This window comes from Pleurodeles waltl, chromosome 4_1, assembly GCF_031143425.1.
Source record: "Pleurodeles waltl isolate 20211129_DDA chromosome 4_1, aPleWal1.hap1.20221129, whole genome shotgun sequence".
NCBI classification, from domain to species: Eukaryota; Metazoa; Chordata; class Amphibia; order Caudata; family Salamandridae; genus Pleurodeles; species Pleurodeles waltl.
This window is the reverse complement of record NC_090442.1, coordinates 843205560-843228022: the sequence shown is the minus strand read 5'-3', so window position 1 is coordinate 843228022 and position 22463 is coordinate 843205560. Positions and strand designations below refer to the sequence as shown.

General features: G+C 42.0%; 1 protein-coding gene across 1 annotated transcript in view; it reads left to right on the top strand.

Annotated features, from left to right (window-relative positions):
- The window catches only part of LOC138287201 (sodium-coupled monocarboxylate transporter 1-like), a 566599-nt gene extending 544676 nt beyond the window's left edge, over nucleotides 1-21923 (top strand). Inside the window, exon 16 of the mRNA XM_069227561.1 lies at nucleotides 21726-21923. Coding sequence (XP_069083662.1) covers nucleotides 21726-21923 — 198 coding nt within the window. The remainder of the gene's footprint in view (nucleotides 1-21725) is intronic.
- The last annotated feature ends 540 nt before the right edge of the window (nucleotides 21924-22463 follow it).

Here is a 22463-nt window from a genome sequence, read left to right as displayed (position 1 = left end):
TCCAGTATTTTCTAGCGATGTTCTCAGTACATGTCTCTTGGCTGCCTTGCCATTCCCTGGCCATTGTTTTCATTCCATCTTTTACTGTGGTCTCGTTCTCAAGGTTGAGACTGAATCTCCTTCACAGCATGTTTCTCACACATGCAGCTGCGAATACGTTTATCTACGGAATGTCCAAAGAAAACAAGCTTGAAAGCTAACATCGTGAATTTCTTCCACGTTGCTCTGGCTTCGGCAGGCATCACGCTCATCTACACTGTTCAAGCTAATTAACCCTTTGCGTCACAATGTCCTCCGCATCTTTCCCTATACTGATCACCTGGCTTACCACTTTTGGTTGTTGGTGAATTTCTAGTTAAACCACCAACATGTTTTGGTGGATGTTGGCAGGCATCTCTCACTGTTTTCGATGCAAATATGTTATGAGGGCACAGAATCTGGCTTTTGCCTTATAAGCCACACAAGTTACTCATTAGATCATAAGGTAGCATAATGAAGTGAATATGCAATGCTGTAGTTTTTCCTTTTTTCACTCATGTTGTTTGCGCTACATTCACATATGGTAAATTAAAACAAAAATGTGCTGTCACTTTTTATTTTTGCCACAAAAATGACAAGTGTGGCACACAGTAATTGCGCCTGTTCCCCTCAATACTGTTGGATGTACCTATGCAGTGCTTTTTTACTGAATGAAACCTTACCTTTGCACAACCACGAGTCAGGCTATCTTAATTATGACATTGCTGTTTTCTTTATGGGCAAGTAATGCACTCCCCTGCACACCCAGGGTTGTGTCTAATTGTATATCTAGTAACTCGACATGGGAATGGGTGGTCCTTTTACACATATTAGTAAAACACTTTATTGTTGAAATTAGCTTCAGTACAAAGAATGTATAGTAAAATATCTAGAATAGAAACAATAAAAACAGTATAGCTTTCCACACTGCTTCAGTACATTTCCATTTCCATCTAGTCATCGACTCCCAGGATTTTTAGATTTTAAATGTACATTATCTGCTGCTTACATCACATCATGCTTCATATGAATCACGCATCAGCTAATCCAACGTATATGGCCTGCTTTTTCAATGATTATCAAGGCTGTATGTGTGAATGTGAGAACGCTTAGAATGATAAGTAGGTGCACGAATGGATAAATGTGTGAATGAAAGCATGGATAATGAATGTGTGAGGGAGCGCACAGATAAATGGTTGATTAAGTGAGTGTCTACATATACGGATGGCTGGATGAGTGAATAAGTGCATGGATGGATGCAGACAAGTTAGATCAATCTGATAAAACGGGGCCTCAGCAGGAATGACAATTTCAATAACATTTCATGCATCACACTAGGGATAGGACCATCAGGTCAACAATGATCATAATTTCCAAAGAATTGACACCACTATGTTAGTGCATGCATTATGCAGAAATGAGCACCATCTTTTCGTGGTCGTCATCAGTATGTCAATAATTACAGTCACTATATCATTGTGATTGTTAGCAATGTGTTACTGAAGAGCATGATCATGCCATGAGAGGACTACGTTCTGTCAAGGAATATGAACATTAAGCTAAGAATTACCACCATAATTCCAAGAACGGCATTATAAGCGCAGAAACAACTACTGCCATTATGCCAGAGTTGCTTTTGGCGACTAGTGGCCATAATCATAGATCAAGAAACGAATGTCTAATTTCCATATTACCAGTCTCATTCACTTACACGTTGATGTAAATAATGTGCATTCTATCAAACATACACTCCAAGTCCAAACCAAGATTCAAATAAATGTATATACCAAATACAGATACACGCATTGCCAACGCACCTCTTCCCTGAATACACAAAACGTTTACAAACACATATCACTTACTTGTAACAAGGAGACCTTGAATTATTATACTTAACATGGAAGGAATCCCAGCTGAAGCCAAAAACATCTCAAAAGTAGACCAGCGCAAAAATAACCACATAATGCCACAACAGCACATAAGAAAATCAATACACCACGACAACACAACAAAAACACTGCCACCACATAAAACAAGAGTTTAAAAAAAACACATCACAAAAATGCAATCTGATATACAAGAAACACACACCATGTTATGTTGTAGTTGTCCTGTTGGTACAATTATTTTGTTAGGGTATTGGTTTGTTGAGTTGTACATGCATTATGTATGTCCTGTAATTTTCTTTTTGTGTTTTTGCATAGTTATTGTTGTGTTTTTGCGTTGCTGTTGTGTTTTGTTGTATTGTGCTACTGTTTTGACTGTGTTGCTCGATATTGAATTGTTTTTGTGTTTTTTTTGTTCTTAATTGATGTGCTGTTGTGCGATGTGGGGGTGTGCTGTGTTTTTATTGTTTTAGTTTGTGTTGCTTTGTTTTGTGTTGTTTTGTGTGGTGTTCTTGTGTAAATATGTGTTGCCTTTCCTGTGCTTCTCTTTACTGTGTTTTTATTGAGTTGTTGATGGTGCATGTGCTGTTGAGTTAATGAGCTGTGGGGTGTAGTGTTATAAGTATTTTCTAACACAGGCCTAAACTATCTCCCAAATTTAAACGTGGAATACATCCCTAAGAAAACCCTTCGCTCATCTGACTTCCCGGTAACCATGGTACCTCAAATCAATAAAGTTACCTAGGCCCTAACCTCTGGAACGGCTTGCCTCTTCATCTCCGAAGGAGCGGCGAAGCAATCTTTAGAAAACACCATAAATCCTGATTATTCTAACTCTTTTACTTGGTAAGCACGTCTTCCAGGCAGGTTCCTAGTGCTGGGATGCCTTGTAGGAGGCTTTGATGCCCTTTAGAACTCTTACTAAATACAAATGTATTCAACTTGAAAATGAGTATTAATTTTTTTTTGTAAAAATTAATGTAAATCCATTTGATATATTTATTTTAATTTTAGAAACAAATACAAATGCTATAGCACTATTAACTTCATTTTGAAATAAATATTTAATTAATGGAAATATATTGAACTAAGTGACAATTAGTTTCGTGAAGTTTAAATGAAAAAAATAATTCCCACCTAAATACTTTTTTCTTTATGCTTTAAGAATTATTAAAAGTGATCTACAACATTAATTAAAATTAATGTTGTTGTATTTTAATACACATTATTGTTAAGTTAACTTGTACATTCAAAATAGGGTATCCCCATATTTTGTGACTGAATAATAAATATGTAGTGTTTGTATATTTTTACCATATATTTTTAAAACATTTTTTACTATTTAAAAAAGATAATTTATTATAACATTACTCCCTGTGGGGTTTCATTTTAATTCCCTACCCCCATTATTTTCAATGGGAAAGTTTTGCAGTACCTGTAGTTGACCAATTGTGATGCTGGACTTACTATTTCTTTTAGTAGTAACTTGCACTTGGATTTTATGAATAGGCAAAAGGGATTAGCTTTACTCAAATATGTAAATTACTCAAATGTGTAAGCTACCTATCTGACTCAGGCCCTTACTGTTAGAACTTTTAAAGACTGCAGAGGGATTTGTGAGGGTCTTAGAGCCAATGCTCAGGGCACACCCCATTTCACCTTTTAGCTACAAAACATCCTGGAAGCTGTAGTTTCACATTGAGCAGTTTAAGTAAAGACTGAAAATATCCAGAAATCTAATCATTGTTAGTGGAAAAGCTAAATAATAATCATATATTAGCACATTACTCTGCCACAATTTTTTAGGCCTGGCCTGTGGTTTATAATATGTTCAAGTAAAACATGAATGTATCAGAAATTAGATTTATCTGGCTAGATCCCAACGCTTCATATTACAGTGACTTGAGTAAATCCTTTAGTATAAGTCAAGCTATTTTCAACTGTTTTGTTTGCTTTCATACATTTCTGGCTCACCAATTATCTGTGATGCATACTGTTAGAAATTGGCTCTCTAGTTGGCAGAAGCATGCACCGCGTCCAAGTATGGACCGCAATCCTAGTCAGGGTAAGTCAGTTACAGACCATAAGAAAACACCTCAGAAAAATAGTCCACGCCAAGTTAAAAAAATAGAGCTTAACTTAATGAACAGAGCAAGAACAGTATGACAAAAATCCAATAATTAGAAGCCAAGAAATTATTTTTTAAAGAATAAACTCAGTAGTAGTGCTTAAAAGCTTAAAGCGCCCACTGGGGCTATCTGGCCATGATAGATATTGTCAAATCTGAAAAGTCAGGCTGACTGAGATTGAGCATGGGTCGGATACAGAGACCAACCTTGTCCCACTAAAATAGTATCTTGTTGCGTCATCGACTGGGCTCGATGCGTGGAGCAGAGGATGTGCTGCATTGTTGTCGATACGGCTGGTGTGTGGCTATCTGGAGGGAATGCTCAAGAGCCCTTCTGTCACCCACCCAGACGTGCATTCAGAGACAGACAGAAGGGACTAGATGGTTAACGTGAGAAAATGGCAACTTTCTAAAAGTGGCATTTTCAGAATTACAATTTAAAACCCAACTTCACTACAAGTTGGGATTTTAAATTGTGATTCCAGGGATGCCAAACTTGGGGGTCCCACCAATTGGAAATTACACTTATAAAATGTAATAAGGCAATCTCAATGTTATCCCACGGGAGAGATGGGCCTTGCAATAGTGAAATAGGATTTAAGAGTTTTTCACTACTAGGACATGTAAAACTTAAAACTGCATTTCCTAATTTTTACACTGACCCTGCCTTTGGACTCTCCACAGCATACCTTAGGGGTGACTTATATGTTTTAAAAAAGAAAGTTTGGGCCTGGCAAGACGGGTAGCTTGCAGGCCGACATGGCAGTTTAAAACTGCACACACAGGCTCTGCAATGGTAGGCCTCAGTCACGTTTAAGGGGATACTGAAGCGGATGGTACAATCATTGCCGCAGGCCCACCAGTAGCATGTAATTTAGAGCCCCTGGGCACATGTAGTTCACTTTACTAAGGACAAAGGCAGAGCGCAGAGATCGTGTAGACGGGAAAGATAAGATGAGGTTGCTCAGGATCGGGGTCCCCTGGGAGTGAAGAATCCTATGGGCAATACAGAGAGTCCTGAAGTAATGTGCTGGTTCATTGGAGCCAATGTAACCTACGAAGATGACCAGATGTTGAACAAACCTTAGGTATGGAGAATAGCAGTCAAGCTGCCGCGTTCTGGGACAACTGGAGCCTACTGGTAACCGATTTGTTGGCTCCTAAATATATGATGTTAAAATAGTGCAACGGGGACAGAATTACTGCCTGAATGAAAGATTGTTGAGTGTAAGGATCGAAAAAGCCCAAACTGGATTTAGGGCTTCTCACAAGCCCAAAACAGGTGCCTGCAACCGAATTGGCTTGGGCCTGAAAGGCCAGAGTATTATCTATCTAAACTCCCATGTTCTTGATTAAAAAGTTGGGTTGGGGGGAGGCCCGAGGGAAGAAGGCCACCAGTGGTCGCTCCAAGAGCCGGCTTGTTTGCCTAGCAGAAGTATTTCAGTTTTGTTTGCGTTGAGTCATTGCAGTTGTTGTTTATCCACTCTGTAACAGCAAGCATTCCTTTTTAAAAATTGGCCATGCCTTGCGTTGGGTTTTCCAAGAGTGAAAGCACATGCTGAGTATCATCTGCATACCATAGCAGCATCAGCCCCAAGGATCTTATTACCTAAATGTGGAGTATTATGTGAGGTAGGGGATAGTCCTCACCATTTAATACTCTCTCAGTACCCCAAAGATGGTCCTTGGATTCACACTAGAAAATCTTTAGCTCAGTCCTGGTAGTGTAGCAAAGAGCAGTCAGGCTTTACTTAGAAGAACAGGTGTTAAGCATTTCACAGCACCAACATGGACGTAATGTAAATGACATGACTCGAAAGAAATCCAACAACAATTTACGAAAACAGAGCTTATTTTTATCTTAACTTAGACACCAAAACAAACAGAATTGAATCATTATAAACGGAGTTATAGATTTTAGAAGCAATATTAAATCACAGCAGAACTGGCATTTAAATGTTGCATTGAAGTCTATGGAGAAAATATCACTAGTTGCAAAAACGTACTTAGAAGGCGAGTTGCGTGGAACCCTTTTGGGGTTTAGGTTGTGCAGCCCATAGGGCCAGAGCATGACGGTCTGTGCAGTTTTGCCTGGCCTGTGGTGTCTGGGTGCAGAGTTGTCCTCGTTGTCCATGGTGCTGAACAGGACTCTCATTGAAGTCAATGTCAGGAAGCCACTGGTGACAAACAACCACTTGGAGGTCGAGCTGTGGGGAACCCATGCTGGGTTAAGGTTGTGCCTAGACTGAGACTAGGTCACAGACATCAATTCACTTCTACCTGATCCGTGGGGTCTGGGTGCTGAGTTGACCTGGCTGTCCGTGTTGCTGAACAGGATTCACACTGGTGCTGATGCAACTGCTTACACAACAGTGCTGACAAAGGGATGCAAAATCTCAGCTAGGGCTGGGATGCAGATGTCGGATGCAGGTTGCATGCTGTGCCCTGCACCTGCAGTGTCAAGTGTGGGGATGGCAACCAACAAGCCTTGGCAGCAGTAAAGGTGCAGAAATCCTTTGGGAACTTCCTAGGGCTCAAGGGAGTGGTATAGTGGCCTGACACTTAAAGGCAGGTGGAACTACAACTCTCAGAAGACACTGGACCACCTGGCTTTTGAAGATCCCATGACAGACTTGATGCCTAGTGAAACTTCAGATCCTACGGGTGTTTTTACCTGCAGATTGCAGGGGACTTGTGCCACCAGTCCAGGGGAGTCTGTGGGTGCTTCTGGCTTCCACAAGGGTCCCTCTGGTCTGGAGTGATGAGTTTCAGCCAAGTACAAGGGTCGTTCAGGCAGTTCCTAGTCTGTTTCCTCTGAGACAGAGTATTCCCCTTTTGTCTTGGTCCTTCTTTGAAGTTAGTCAGTCAGAACTGAGGTTCTGGGGTCAGGGATGTCCCTTAATTCCTGGATTTAGGGGTGTGGAGACTAGTGGCAAATGGGCAGCCAGCTCCTACAGCTAATCCGCCCCTGAGGTGACCACATCCGGTGCGACGGGTCACCTTTAGCTACCCAGACCCCTCTATTCTGCCACTCCTAAGATGGCAGAAATGTAAATTTAGTGCACAGACTGGGCTCCTCATCCTAGAGGTGTGGTCAGCTTGCAGCGGGTATGCAGGTTTCCATGAGCACATGTGTCTGGGGTAAGGGGATGGCTGTTTCCTCCACAGTGGGACAGCACACATGGCAATCAGGGGCAGTGAAGCCTTTGGAGCTCACCACCCTGATGGTTCTATTCACAAGCCCAGCTGGGAGGCAGGAGGTGGGACCTCCTTCCTGCCTCTGCCTTTGTTCCTGATTCCTGAGAGTACCCACGCTGCCTGCCAGGAAGACAGAAACCTGTCTTGGCAGTAGCAAGCACAGGAAAAAGCATGAGCTCACTAGCCAGAGCACAAATAAGTGTGGCAAACAGGTAGGCAACCTCTAGCATGTCACCTGGGTGCATTCCAGCCATCCCTCAAGACCACATTTGTGTTAGGGGAGAGAAAGCAAGTTGTTTGACACCAAACGTAACATATCTAGGTGTTACCATAATGGAGCTAGCAGCCCGGGTCTGCCTGGCCTTACGTTCCATGTTATCCAATGGAGCGGCCTGCACTTATAGTGTACCTTAATGGAAAGGATGCTATAGAGACATATAAGCTTGTGCTTGTGTGCCTGCACCTTAAATATAATGCACCCTGCCTCCTGTGTTGCAGAGGCCTTCCTTAGGGGTGTCTGATATATATGTAAGGTAGTGCATTGGACTGTGCCACTCATGGTGCAGGCACAGTCAAACTCAAGCAGTTTGCTTCGCTCTGACAGTCTGGAATGGCAGGCCTGCCATTAGCAATTCGTATTGGTCACCCAGGGTGCCACAAACATGTGTTGCAACCCTGGGGACCCCTTTACCACCTATGCCCTGTGTACCCTGTGTGCCATTTACTAGGGGCTTATAAGGGGGTAAGGTCTTGCTAATCAGGGAATCACCATGTTGACAAATCAATTTAGGGAGAGAGCACAGGCACTGGGACCTGGTTAGCAGGCGTCCAGGGCACTAACAGAGTCATTCCCATCAGCACTTGGGGGAATTGTCAGGGGTGACCATACATTAAGGGGAACTTTCCTTCATAAATGTTAAACAAGGTAGGGCTCAGTGAAGAGTCCTGAGGATCCCCATGGTGGAGAGCGTGAGATTTGGAACTATGCTGAGAGGAAATAACCCGAATGGAATGCTCTGATAGGAAGGAGGAGAACCAGGACAAAGTGGCCCCTCCCATGCTAAAGTCCTGTAGGAGCTCCAGCAAGATTTTATGAGACACCATATCAAATGAGGCACTCAAATCGAGCAGTACCAGGGCAAAGAATCTGCCTTCATCCAAGGCACTGCAAAGTTGCTCGGAAAGCACAAGGAGTGTGGATTCCATGCCATGTGCAGGCCTAAAGCCATTTTGAGACAAGTCCAAGATATGATTGTCTTCTAAGAACTTAGGCCCATATTTATACTTTTTTAGCGCGGCGCAAACTTACAAAATACAGCTGTATTTTGTAACTTTGCGCCGCTTTTGCGTCAAAAAATGACTCAAATGCGGTGCTAAAAAAGTATAAATATGGGCCTTAATTAGAATGCTATGGATGTATTGCTCCATTACCTTAGCGAGAAAAGATAGGAGAGAAATGGGACGAACATTTTCAAGCTTAGAGGTGTCCAAAGAAGGTTTCTTGAGGAAGGGTTCCATGTGCCTGACACAGAAGCGGTGCACAAAGATTGACCAATTCAAGACAGGGAGAAAGAAGCAGGTCCTGCACTTTGTGGAAATGATCGAGTTTAAGTGGATGTTAGGGTGAACCAGATTTTGATTGACTGGTTAGAGTTTAGAAAGACATGCAGACATAGAGGAGGGCATCAAATTTAGCAGGGTCAAAGGCATGTTGTCCACTATCAGTGTTGAGTCATCAGACCTTGCACTGGAGGTGACAGGAGGAAAGTATGAATAGGAGTCCCTTATCTTGCTAGTAAAATAGTTTGACAGTTTATTGTAGTGTACACTGGAGGCTTCAATAGGGTTTGCAAAGAGCACTGGTTTTGAGAGACTGTTTAGCTAAAAATTTATTTCGCAGTGTTGTTACTGCTGCTGGTTTTGGTAGTAAAGTATTCTGCCCTGGATTTCTTGATTACCTGGTAGGATTTAATAGCTGCTTTTTATTGAATTTTAAGTAAACGCTCATACACTTTCCCATAGGAACATTCTAATACCTTACAGTGTTTTTTTAGCAAAGACAAGGGTCTCAGTAAACAAAGGGGCAGCATGTTTTTTTCCCCAAGACCTGTCTATCTGGGATGAAAGCATCTAAGGCAGAAGTAGACCAGAGTTGCAAGGTGTTATTTGCAATCTCTGCATTAGAGGCCAACTGGGGATGGCTAGTTTGAATAAACTGGCCAAATGTTTGGAGGTCAAGTTTATGCCAACGGCGTTTGAGGATCAGTTTGGAGCCAGCGTGTCCATGGGCGTATGGAGAGAGGGATCATGAAATGATTAGTCCAGTACATAGGTAAAGGTGTGGCGACCCATAAGGAACTGAGATTATTAAAACAAAAACGGGTCTCAAGGGTGGCCAGCAGAGTGGGTGGCATCCAAATGAAGAAAAAGATCCCCTAGAATATTAAAATTTGATAGCTTGATGGCCAAAGGAGCAGTAAAATTAGTTAGTGCCTCCCTGAAGGCTTTGGAAGGGCCAGGGGGAGGATAAATAAGAAGTCCTGAAAAGCTAAAGTTACTGTTCAATTAAATTTTAAAATGGGGGTTTTCACAATCTGTGATGGTGCATTGAGACAGACTGCACGTTTATGTGTCATTGTAAATGACAACAGACAATGTTGCCTCCTCTGCTTCTGGTTCTATTGAGATTTTTAGATAATATGAGGGAGTGCTAAAGTGTGTCCTGTTACCGAGAACCGGCTTTGACAAGTCTCTGTGAGCCACAGAGCATCTGGTGCATTGTGATGGATGAAATCATAAATATCGGCATGGTGTTAACCAAAGATCGAAAATTACTACTATAAAGCTTGTATCCAGTAAGCCGAAAAAGGGTGCGCAATAAAGAAGGGTAGGAATGACGACCTCCTTGGAAACTCAGCAGGACCAACCCTAAAGCTTGAGAACTTGTAGCTAAATGTTGGATCCTCTGCGGCCCTCACTAGCATGCCACAGAACCGTGGAGAGTTTCTAAGGATGCAAATTTAGAGATGGAGTAAACTAGCCTAGAGACAATAAAAGGGGCAGAGTGCCTGGCCCCTGACGCTGTGCAGGCTTGGAATGGAGCAGACAGGCTTGCCTTGCGCCGGCATTACGCCAGCTGCACGTCTGCACAGCTGCTTCCATTAAGAGTCCGGGGTTTCTGACAGGCTCCTTCCGACATGTCTCTGATTGGTTCTCCCAAGGCCAATCAGAGTGAGCAAAATTGCAAGATGGAAACACAGTGTGGTATGTATAGTAGATTAACCGTTGTATTTGAAATTTGCTTTTCATAGGGCATTTATATTAAAGATAGATGCCTCCTCCCAACCCTTAAAAATAAATAATATCCCTATTAAATGAACCAATATGGAAGATTTTTTTGTTTTTGTTTTCCTCACAAATTGTACCCACTGGCTAATCCCTATATACGTATTAGCAGCTTCAAATAATCCCATTAATGTATCCCTTGATTTCTCAATCGGTTGAGGTGTGAAATCCCCTAATATGCTATGGATTTGTTTATAGGTTATAGGTTGTTTTGGGTGTATTCTTCACATATTCCCAGGTATTATATTGTTTCCAAACAAATCATCTATTTTTCCTGTTACACTTATTCCCACCTCTTCAACTCCTTCTACAAAAGTTGAGGATTTATTAGTTTCCGCATGATATATTAGAATTTTTAAAAACTACCAAATCTGATGTTGCTGCTTATAGTAACTGCAAATTGTGTGATGGGGTACTAATTTAGGATTCCTTAGTATTCTGTAACTTTTGCTCTGTAATTATTTTTCTTTCATCATTTCCATTTAATATTCATCGAATAGCTTTAGGCTACTTAGGTTGTAAAATCTTGTATGAGTTAGCAAAATGGCTGCAAAATACTCCTTAGATGTGGAAGTGCCATTCCAACTTCTTCATTGCCCTTACAGGGAAAAAGACCTGGTAGAAATTAGAGAAATAGGCAGGCTTAATTTAAAAGGCAATGTGTAAAGGATTTGTGCAATACCTCATACAGTAACACTGCAAAAAACACTACAAAAAGTACTCTGCACCAACTTAGGAAAATAGTTCTTAATTTTTCCGGTGCGATGGAGGTGATGCATTTATTATTTCCTCGCAAGCAAGGTGATGTGTCGATATCCGGGCACGCAGCCTTGATTCCCAACTGCGGTGTGGGGTTTGATGACAAATTGATGCCTAGGGATGATGCGTGCAAAATGCAAACGTGCTGTGATGATGAAACAGGCGCTGGGTTGATTCTGTAGGTGCTGCAGCAATTTTTCAGCCCGAGACAGGTGCTGCGTCAATTCTACATGCGTTTCGTTGATTTTTACGCCCCAATGGATTTTCTCCCTTAGGGGAAGTCTTTGATGGGCCTGAGACTTCTTAACAGGAGGCCAGCTAACACCCCCTTGGAGATCACTTGTGGGCGGAAGGCAAAGTCCTTCTAGCAGAGTCAGGGAGCAGCAGGCAGCAGGGCAACAAGCAGGAGAGCAGTCCTTCCAGAAAATCAGTCCAGATGAGTCCTTTGGGCAGCACGGCAGTCCTTCTGACAGAGTCCAGTTGTCGGTCCAGAAGTGTCTGATCTTAGGAGGTCACAGGCCCAGTACATATACACCCACATATGCCTTTCAGCCCAGTCTCGTCTGCCAGGGGTTCTGTGGTGGATTATCAGTCCTTTCTGTGGGATCAGGGACTAGCCTTTGTAGTGCAAGTGAGAGCCCCTTCACCCTTCCTCCCAAGGAAGATCCATCAGTATGCAGATGAATGCAGATGCACTTCAGGGTCCTGTGTTTATGGCTGTCTGGGTGGAATGCACAAGGGGAGCTGTCAACCACCACAGACCAGACATGGATTGGAGACAGGCTGTAAGGCACAGACAGCAGTAAGTGCAGAGAAATGCCTACTTTCTAAAAGTGACATTTCGAAAATAGTAATGTTAAATTCAACTTCACCAGTAACCAAGATTGGTCACTTCCCTTCCAGCTATACCAAACATGACAATGCCACTCCTATCAGATCAGAAATGACCACTTCAAAGTATATAGGGAATTTCCAGTGCTGGCGTATGAGATGATAAGGCTTCACAACAGTGAAAAACAACTTTGGGTGTTTTTCACTACCAGGACATGTAAAACTTACAAGTACATGTCCTGCTTTTTACTTACATAAAGTAAAATGCCCTGTGGGCTACCTAGGGCCTAACTTAGGAGTGGCCTATATGTAATAAAAGGGGAATTTTAAGGTGTGGTATGTAGTTTTAAATACCAAGTCGAAGTGGCGGTGAAACTGCACACACAGGCTTTGCAATGGCAGGCCTGAGGCATGGTTAAGGGGCTACTTATGTGGGTGGCACAATCTGTGCTGCAAGCCCCCAAGTCGCATCTAATTTACAGACATGGACACATCTATTGCACTTTACTAGGGACTTATAGGTAAATTAAATATGCCAATTGGGTATGAGTCAATGTTATCATGATTAGGAGAGAGAGCACAAACACTTTAGCACTGGTCAGCAGTGTTAAGTGCGCAGAATCCTAAAATCAGGCAAAAGAAAAATAGAGGGAGGCAGGCAAAAAGTTGGGGGAAGACTATCCTAAGGCTGTCAGATCTAACAAGACCCAACAGCTATTTTCACTGTTACAAGACTGGCTGTTCCATAGGAAGACACCAGATTATGTTATTACATTTAATAATGTACATATTGATTATGTAACAGTTATGCTCTGGAAAGCAGCGTGTCTTCCTTTTCTTTTTCTATTTTGTAAATCCTGGGTGCATACTGGACACCCAGGTGCAGGCAAGTCAGTGGGGGAAGCATGGGGAGTCCACTCCCAGCTGTCCAGCAGCCCCAACCTTGCACGCCGACCTCAGCAGAGCAGGAGAACTGGCATTTCCTTTGCTGTTTTACTGGTAGAATCTGACCTTACCATTGGCAGGGGGGTCCTTTGTCTTATTCTGAGTCTTGGGAATGGGTCCCAGGACCCTGTCTTTGTCTTCGGGGACCTGGGGTGGTGTCCTGGGCCCAAAGAGAGTCTGAGGAGTAGACCCCACACATGTCCCCCTCCCTGGGCAATTTAACAAAAAGTTCATGCTGCGACATCCACCAGGGGTTTGTACCTCCCTGATGAAAATGGGAGGAGTTGCAGCAGAGCCCCAAGCCCTCCATTCGCACAAAGTGGGTCCAATATCAAATCCTTTAAACAGCCATACCTTGGCCCTGTTGGGTTGATTTTGATAATCTGTGGCTCATTTTGCTCCTGGTAGCAAGCACTAGCCTCTAAAGGAGCACACATTGCAGGCAGCCTCTTTCTGTGGCTGTCTGCACCAGTTTTCACCTTTGACTGGCTCGTTGTGCTCCTCTCTCCCTGCTGTGGCGCAGAAAGCCAGATCTTCCCCCAGCTGGTCCTCATGGGGTGTAAAGGGGCCAGCATCACTGACCCTGGAGAGACCCACTAGAACTGGGGTCAGTTACAGACAGAGTCCTCAGTCAATTAGGGCATCAGTGGACTTGTCCTTCTAGTTGTTCATTGTGTTGTTGCCATTGCAGTCAGGGCCCAGGGTCTTTCACCCCTCATGGTCTGGGGAAGCCACTTTTATGCTCAGTGCCAGCTGTGGGTGGAGGACACCCATTTGTCTAACTCTAAACCTGTTTCTGGCCAGTTCCTCCCTTTCCCCTAGGTTTGGCACTAGACTGGCCTATGAAATAAAGGCAAAGGTAGGCCTGGTGCCTGGTTTCTTTGTGTGCTGGAGTTAAGTTCCTTTGATGTGCAATCAAGGAAGGGCGTGGCTACTCTCTAGCAATCCTGTCAGTAAGACCCACTTCTCTTTAAACCCAGGGCCCTTTATCCAATGTCTGCCTACACATTTCCTAGTATGAGGCCCATCACCAGACCAGGCAGCTGGCTGCTCATAGAACGGACCCAGACACTTTAGGAAAACGGCAACTTTCATAAAGTGCCATTTCTAAAACAATGCGTTAAAATCCGATAAATTACAATTATTTTGAACTAAATAAGTATTTCTACCAAGCCAAATTTTGCATTTAATAAATGTAACAATGTGGCTTGATGATTCCCTATGGCAGCAGTCAGCCTTACTGCATTGAACATCGCTTTTGCAGATATTTCACAGTAAGGACATCTTCAACAATAATTTGTACATGCCCTATCATGCACTCTGCCTTTATGGGCAATAAGGCCTGCATATGGGTGACTTATTAATATTTGAAAGGAAGGTTTAGGCCTGTCAAAAGCGGTATTTTAACACGTCGAATTTTCCGTTCACAACTGCCACTTGCAGGTTACCTGTGTACAGCAAACAGGCTGTGCATTACTGCAGTCTCACATGCAGCCTGCACATATTGTTATATTGTTATGTTAACTCTATGTATAAAGTGCAGCAAATCATCCAAAGGGTATCCAGGGTGCACACGTATTTGCACACATGTCCACGTGTAACCAGTTTGGTGTCCCTTGCCTTAGCTGCATCGCAACAGCCTTCTATTCTATTTTTAGATACTGAAAAAGAATTGGACCTGGTAAGTGGGGAACAAGTCTGTCAAATGATAGGTTTTCCTCATCAAGTCATCAGGTTACTTGTCGGAATGTAGAAGGGGTGAATGGCATGATCTACTGTATAACAAGGGGCACCAGACAGGGCTGGCTTTTTTCACTTTATCTGCTCACATTTATCATAGAACCCTTAGCCAGTGTACTGAGAGGGAATGGATTAATTGGACCAACCTTACCTGTCACGCAGATGACATGGTATTCTTTTTGCAACATGATATCAAAGTTTTTTAACAGGTTTTTGATAGAACTGCTCTCTTCATGGCGCTCGCGGCTGTAAGGCTAACACTGATAAATCAGAGATTTTACTTTTTAATGATAATTTAGAAACCTTTTCTCAGTTATTACACCCTAACTATAACCATAAACCAATATAATATTTGAAAATAAAAATATCAGAGAATTATACAAATTAAACTACAACTCTATGCTACAGGAAATCAATTCAATGTTAAACAGATGGAAAAATCGCCCAATATTGATACTTGGTTGAGTGTCAGTTGTTTAAAAGTATATACTACCTCAGTTTAATTTTCTTTTTACCACTCTTCCATCTATCTTAAGCCAACAGTTTAAAAAAAAATGGAGGTAGTGATTACCAGGTTTTTATGGAGTAAACATCAGCCGCAGAAGTGTCTTCGAAAATTGCATCTTTTAAATGAAGAAGTTGGAATTGCACTTCCACATCTAAGGAGTATTTTGCAGCCATTTTGCTAACTCATACAAGATTTTACAACCTAAGTAGCCTAAAGCTATTCGATGAATATTAAATGGAAATGATGAAAGAAAAATAATTACAGAGCAAAAGTTACAGAATACTAAGGAATCCTAAATTAGTACCCCATCACACAATTTGCAGTTACTATAAGCAGCAACATCAGATTTGGTAGTTTTTAAAAATTCTAATATATCATGCGGAAACTAATAAGTCCTCAACTTTTGTAGAAGGAGTTGAAGAGGTGGGAATAAGTGTAACAGGAAAAATAGATGATTTGTTTGGAAACAATATAATACCTGGGAATATGTGAAGAATACACCCAAAACAACCTATAACCTATAAACAAATCCATAGCATATTAGGAGATTTCACACCTCAACCGATTGAGAAATCAAGGGATACATTAATGGGATTATTTGAAGCTGCTTATACGTATATAGGGATTAGCCAGTGGGTACAATTTGTGAGGAAAAAAAAAAAAAAAAAAATCTTCCATATTGGTTCATTTAATAGGGATATTATTTATTTTTAAGGGTTGGGAGGAGGCTTCTATCTTTAATATAAATGCCCTATGAAAAGCCAATTTCAAATACAACGGTTAATCTACTATACATACCACACTGTGTTTCCATCTTGCAATTTTGCTCACTCTGATTGGCCTTGGGAGAACCAATCACAGACATGTCGGAAGGAGCCTGTCAGAAACCCCGGACTCTTAATGGAGGCAGCTGCGCAGACGTGCAGCTGGCGTAATGCCGGCGCAAGGCAAGCCTGTCTGCGCCATTCCATTAAACTTTTACATGTCTTACTTTAAAATGCCATGCACTCTGCCTTATGGACAATAAGGCCTACATAGAGATGACGTATTCATATTTGAAAAGAATATTTACACCTGTGAAAAGGGATTATTTTGACTGGGTGAATTTGGAGTTTAAAAATGCAACAGCCAGGCAACAACAGTAGGCCTGCAGTCATGCGTGCACTGTCATTGTAGTGGGTTCGCAATGGGTGTTGCAATCCACTGATGACCACCATCTCACAGGACCTGGGTACACTTTGAACTGTAAACTTGGGAGTTGTAGGCAAGTTAAATATGCCAACAAGGGGCATGCCCAATTTCAACATGTTTTAGGGTTCAAAGCACATGCACTTTGGCACACAGTGAAAAAACAAGTAACCGAAGTCCACAAAAAATGGGGGTGGTCATGCCAAAAAGAGGCATTTATTTACAACCGCCTCCTCCTGAAATCTCAGAAAATGTTAACAGCTAACACCCAGTATCAAATCTTTCCTTTTTGGCTAAGGTCCTCAAAAGCTATGTGGAAACCCAGAAGAAACAATACATTTAAAATGATAATTTTCTTGACCTCCTACAATCAGATTTTGGAACGGGCTGTAACACCAACATGGCAATACTTCAAGTTGTTTATGATGATCTTCTTAACTGTGACTATTACCCCTTCACTCTCCTTGATCGTTCTCTGCAGCTTTGGATACCATCAGTCATCCTACCGTTCTCAAAACACTTGGGCCCGTATTTATACTTTTTTAGCGCCGCATTTGCGCCACTTTTTAACGCAAAAGCGGTGCAAACTTACAAAATACCATTGTATTGTATAAGTTTGCGCCGCTTTTGCGTCAAAAAGTGACGTAAATACGGCGCCATTAAAGTATAAATATGGGCCCTGGAGACACAAAATGGGTTTGAGAGAAGCACTGCTAAACTGGTATTCCCCATACCAGGACAAATGCCTCAAAATCATACAATTTTGACTACCGCCTCTGACCTCATTCGACTTTAACAAGGTGTCATTCAAGTATACTTCCTCTCTTCCACTCTTTCAGTCTGTACACTGGATGCCCTCCTTAACAACTCGAACATCACACACCACTTCAACGCAGACAACACCTAACTGTACTTGAAGGTTAAACCCAAAAAAAAGAGTAGTGTGTAGCCAGGAGTTCTATACACAGTACAATAAGAGCTGTTCTTATAAAGCACAACTGTATCAGAAAAGATATATTCATTTTGAAATAATCATTCAAACAAAAGATACCTTTGAGTAGTACATAATCTCAAGAATCATACAGATACGGAGATCACCACATATACTGAAGTTGCCAACACGTGTCTCAAGAGCTGTGGTTTCAAACAGCCCTTTCTATTGATTTCAAATCCTGTGAGGCTATCTGGTGAGAGGTGATAATATAAAAAAATACTTATTCTCCCGTTACGTGCAAACACATAAACATGCTAAGAATTAAATAAATCAGCAAAGTAGGCTCACCCAACGATATTGAAACAAAGATGAGGTAATCACAAAAATGACCAATTCACTCTCAAGTCCAAATCACATCATGAGAAAAATATCAAGAATTCACACAAGTATGAAAGTCCCCAGTATCAAAACAGCAGAATAGAAATCCATATCGTGTGCAAACCTGTGTAAACTCTCGTGTCATAGAGGCTGGTGCCTTGGAATATAATTAAAGAAAATAAAGAAAAAACGGCCGTATGCCCACAACAGCAAACCTAGTGGAGGCATAAAAACTCACAACAATGTTGGGCAGCATCCAGATAAATAAAAAACAATGAACAAAAACTAACAGCCCATGATACTGTAGAACTAACATTATAGCACATTATTGTTAAGTTCAAGTTATTAGAAACATTGACACATAGTTAATTCAATCCCGCACAGACAATAAAACTAAGAACAATCTTTTCAGGGCGATTTCAACCTGGCGAGAAAAATCGCAACACCGCATTACTAAACAGAGAAGGAAATCTGAGCGTGTAGGCAATACTTACTGACAAAAACTAATATCACTCATGTTTCACAAAAGTTCTGCTACAACGAACAAACACTGTTCAAAAACCTTCAAGTGTCCTAATGAATAGATGCATAAGTCAGTCACTTTCAAACCTGGATAACAATGATGAAAATGAAAAGATGCAAATGATGAAAAAATGTATTCAGATGTCAGATCCATGTACTTTGAATGTTACCTGCCTAGGAGGGCTGCACAATTACCTTAAGGGGTGAATACCCACCTTTCTTCCTTAGTTAGTGCCTTTAACCTTTGTTGAGCTTTGAGACACTATGCTGAACAGGAAGGAGCTCCTAACTCGTTCACAGCTGTAGGTTTAAGTGGCCTGAGCTTGTGGCTGTGACCAGCCAGGAACTATGGCCCCAAATATAACTTTGGTGGTAATAACCGCCTTCCGCTACAGTGACAGCCTCCAACATAGCACCGCGTCAGCGACCATCCGTCCGCCAGATTATGAGCACTGCCTGACTTCCCCCACAATAAGGGCAGAAATCTGGCAGTGTTCCTACTGGCGAACGGTGGTGACCTGGCGCTGCTAACACCAGCACCGTCCCACCATTAGAACGCTGCCAGCCATATTTTGAGCAGAAATACGGCCTGGCGGTGTTCTGCTGGTGGGGGGCTGCTGGCGGTAGCAGTGCCTCTTCCCGTTCCCTGCCGGGCGACCTTCTCGCCGGACAAGGTAAGTCGGGCGTCCGACAGGAGAGGGGAGTGGGAGGGTGGGGGGTGTTGTGTGTGTGTGTCTGAGTGTGTGAGTGCGTGTGTGAATGCATCTGTGTGTGTTGTGTTGTATGCGTGTGAGTGTGAGTGAATGCCTGTAAGAAAGGTGAAGTAAGTGTGTGCCTGCATGTCAGTGTGTCTGTGTGTGAGTAGGTCTGGATGAATGCATATGTGAATGCGTGTATGCCAGTGAATGAGTGAATGCGTTTATGCCAGTGTACGTGAATGGGTGTATGCATGGTGCGTGTGGGTGTTTGTGTGCGTGTCTGCATGTGTGTGTGTTTATGGGGGGTGAATGTGTGTATTGTAGGGGGTGGGGTGTTTGAATCGGGGTGGGGGTGCGTTTGGGTAGAGGGGAGTTGGAGGTGTCAGGTGAGTGTTGGGGGTTGGGAAAGACGCTTACTGGTGACAGGGAAGGAATTCCCTGTCATCGATAGGGCCTACCGCCATGTTTTTCATGACGGAAACCATGGCGATAGGCCGTCTCAAAGGCCCTAATTATAACTTTGGCAGTAATAACCTGCCTACCACCGCGGTGACAGCTTCCAACATACCACCGCGGCAGCGACCATCCATCCACCAGATTATGAGCACTGCCTGACTTCTGCCGCAATAAGGTGCGGACTTTCACTAAAATTCCTTCTCTATCAGTAATTACATTTCTACCACAAGTTTGTTTACAGATGATACAGTGAAGTGCACAATGAAGTTGAATTTTAGATCCAAAATGAAACGTGCTCTCCATCAGGGTAGTTAATAGTATTATAGTTAGAAGTGAACTAGAGCCTAACCAACCCATAATAAGTCTAAATTTAGATCCAGAACGTAATAGTGATTGAAATTATGGACCTTATCATGTGCATGACATCTAAAAGTGGTCTCCTGTTCTAGTAAATGGATCTCATGCCCTCTAAGCATCAACCATTAACTCAAGGATGATAGTCACCTAGATTTATCAAGAAGTGGATTTGAAAAAAGAGATCCTTAAAATCTTTCTTGAAATTGTCATATGATGTCTTGATAGCCATAGAGAGGCAATGCCATAGCTTGGGAGCAGTCCCCGTAAAGCTTGCTTCATTGTTTTTTTTCCAGAGGGGACTTTCAGGCAGAAAGATTCAGCACTTTGGAGTTAAGTGATGCCTGTTGAGATGGTTAATTTGTGGGGCATGTGGAACGCAGTACCGCTGAATAAAGCCCTGTGAATTATACAGAGCATAGCTGGCACCTTACTGTTCTGCTTTGCAAACTGTTATAGAGTGAACAGGATTGGAGTGATGTGATGTGATCTTCTTGCACTGGAAACTAGCTAGGCTGAGAAGACAACCTTCTCTCAGACAGTGCCCAGCAAAACCAACGTTTGCACACACTTTTGGTCCTCCTGGCCATCCTCTCCAGGCTGCTGCTCCTGGGCATTTACGTGGGCGGCCTCCAAACTAACTAAACCTTGTGGATAATACCTCATCAGCAGGAGATTGTTGTGAAACAGATGCCTTTTGGTGGTGCTGTTGTGTGTTTTCCTATTAAGCCTTCTGTTACTTCAGGCACTTAGGGTCAGATGTACAAAGCTTAGAAATTGAGATTTCCAAATTGTAAATCATAGAAAAAATCGCAATTAGGGAATTCAATTCCTATTGTAAGAAAACGTTGCATTATTTAATAATGATTACCAGTGGGGTCGCAAATCGACCTACCTCATGAATATTAATAAGGTAGGTTACAGTTTGTGATCCATTAGGAATTATAACCGTCGCAGGGAGGTGGCCTTCCAGGGAAAAAATGCAGTCTATTTTTCTTAAAGGAAAACAGGATGCGTTTAAAAAAAAGAAGATGACATTTTAATGTTTCATTTTCTCAGACTAGGCTGTGCTACTACCTACTCCTAAAAGTATTTTTGTTTACGTTCTCAAAGAGGAAGGGGTCCTTGGGCACCCGTTCTCGTTTGAGAATCGTTTGCGAATTCCTTCAAGGAGGTGGTAAATTATTAATGTTTTGCAACCGGAATTCGGACTCAAAACATTAATACAGACCACTGCTATTCGGTGTATGGAAGGGACACCCTAAAAACGCCTCTTCCAAATACCAAAGCACAAAACCAAACTGTGATTCAGGAGCAAATTACTGCATCGCAATTTGGCATTGCACATTCCAAAAATGCTTTTTTGTGGTCGTAAATGACCAGATTCTGCAAATCGGGCTGTTTGAGACCTCAAAAAAGTTTAGTACATCTGACCCATAATCTCTTCATTTTAAAAACTCCCATTTGTTTCTAAACCTCAGCATGCGTGGAATCTGCACTGTCTTTCTGATAATTCTATCTCTATGAAGTCTCTCCTTCACCCAAAGGGTTGGATACAACCCTCTCTTTGTTAGAACAGTGGTCTCGCTGCCTACTTCCCAATGAGCATGCCTAAATGTAGAGTAAACTTTCATTTCATAAGCACGTTAGTACAAAAAGTACCTAACCTCCACTTGCTCTGCTGTAGCCTCGTGAAGAAAGAATTGTAATAGCATGAAACATCTAAACATATTGATTTATCATGCTACTTTTATGTGTTGAGAGTGTATGCTTGTAATTTTGTTCATCAGATTTTTTCTTTCAATCACTGATTGAGACTATGTTATTTCCTTTCTAGAAAGACAAAACTGAAGATTTAGATTTGTCGCCAAATTCAGATGACAAGGAGCAGAGTGGAAGGGATAACGCAGCCTTTCAACATGATAAAATACAATTTGCAGAAAATGAAAAGAGTGACAATGTTCATGGCGATATACAAAATCATGATCACGTTATTCCTCCTTTCTCTGAAAATCTATGGGATAAAGTATCCTGATGTAGTGATGGGCTAAGTTTAGAAAAACCTATATGAATGTCGTATTTGATTTGAAATATATATGAGCAAACCATGCCATTAATTTTGAAATAGAACATAAAATAAATGTTATTGCAGAATCATTGACTTTGTACACATTTCTGTATTTAATCTATTGATTGTATTATCTTGCAATTGATTACACATGCAAAAGGTCAACCATGATGGCTGCGGATGTGAAAACATTTTGTTGCCCCTAAATCTCAAACGGGGCATCACTGAAGGATGTCACAACACATCTCAAAATCAGTGACCGTTGTTGACTTTTCAGAGTGGTGGGGTGTAAAGGTTGGGGGGTAAGTTTGACTTGGCAAGCGAACAAAGTGGTCAAACAGGACTAACATAAAGGATGTTTGTGGTGGGGGCAGATTTTGAATGTTCTGCTTTCTTCTGCAGCGCAGTGTGATCACTGCATGGGCACAAAGGTAATCTTACAACTTTTCAGCAGACTTTAGTTTCTTCCTTTTGTCTCTAGCCCAACAGGGCCAATAGTAATAGGGT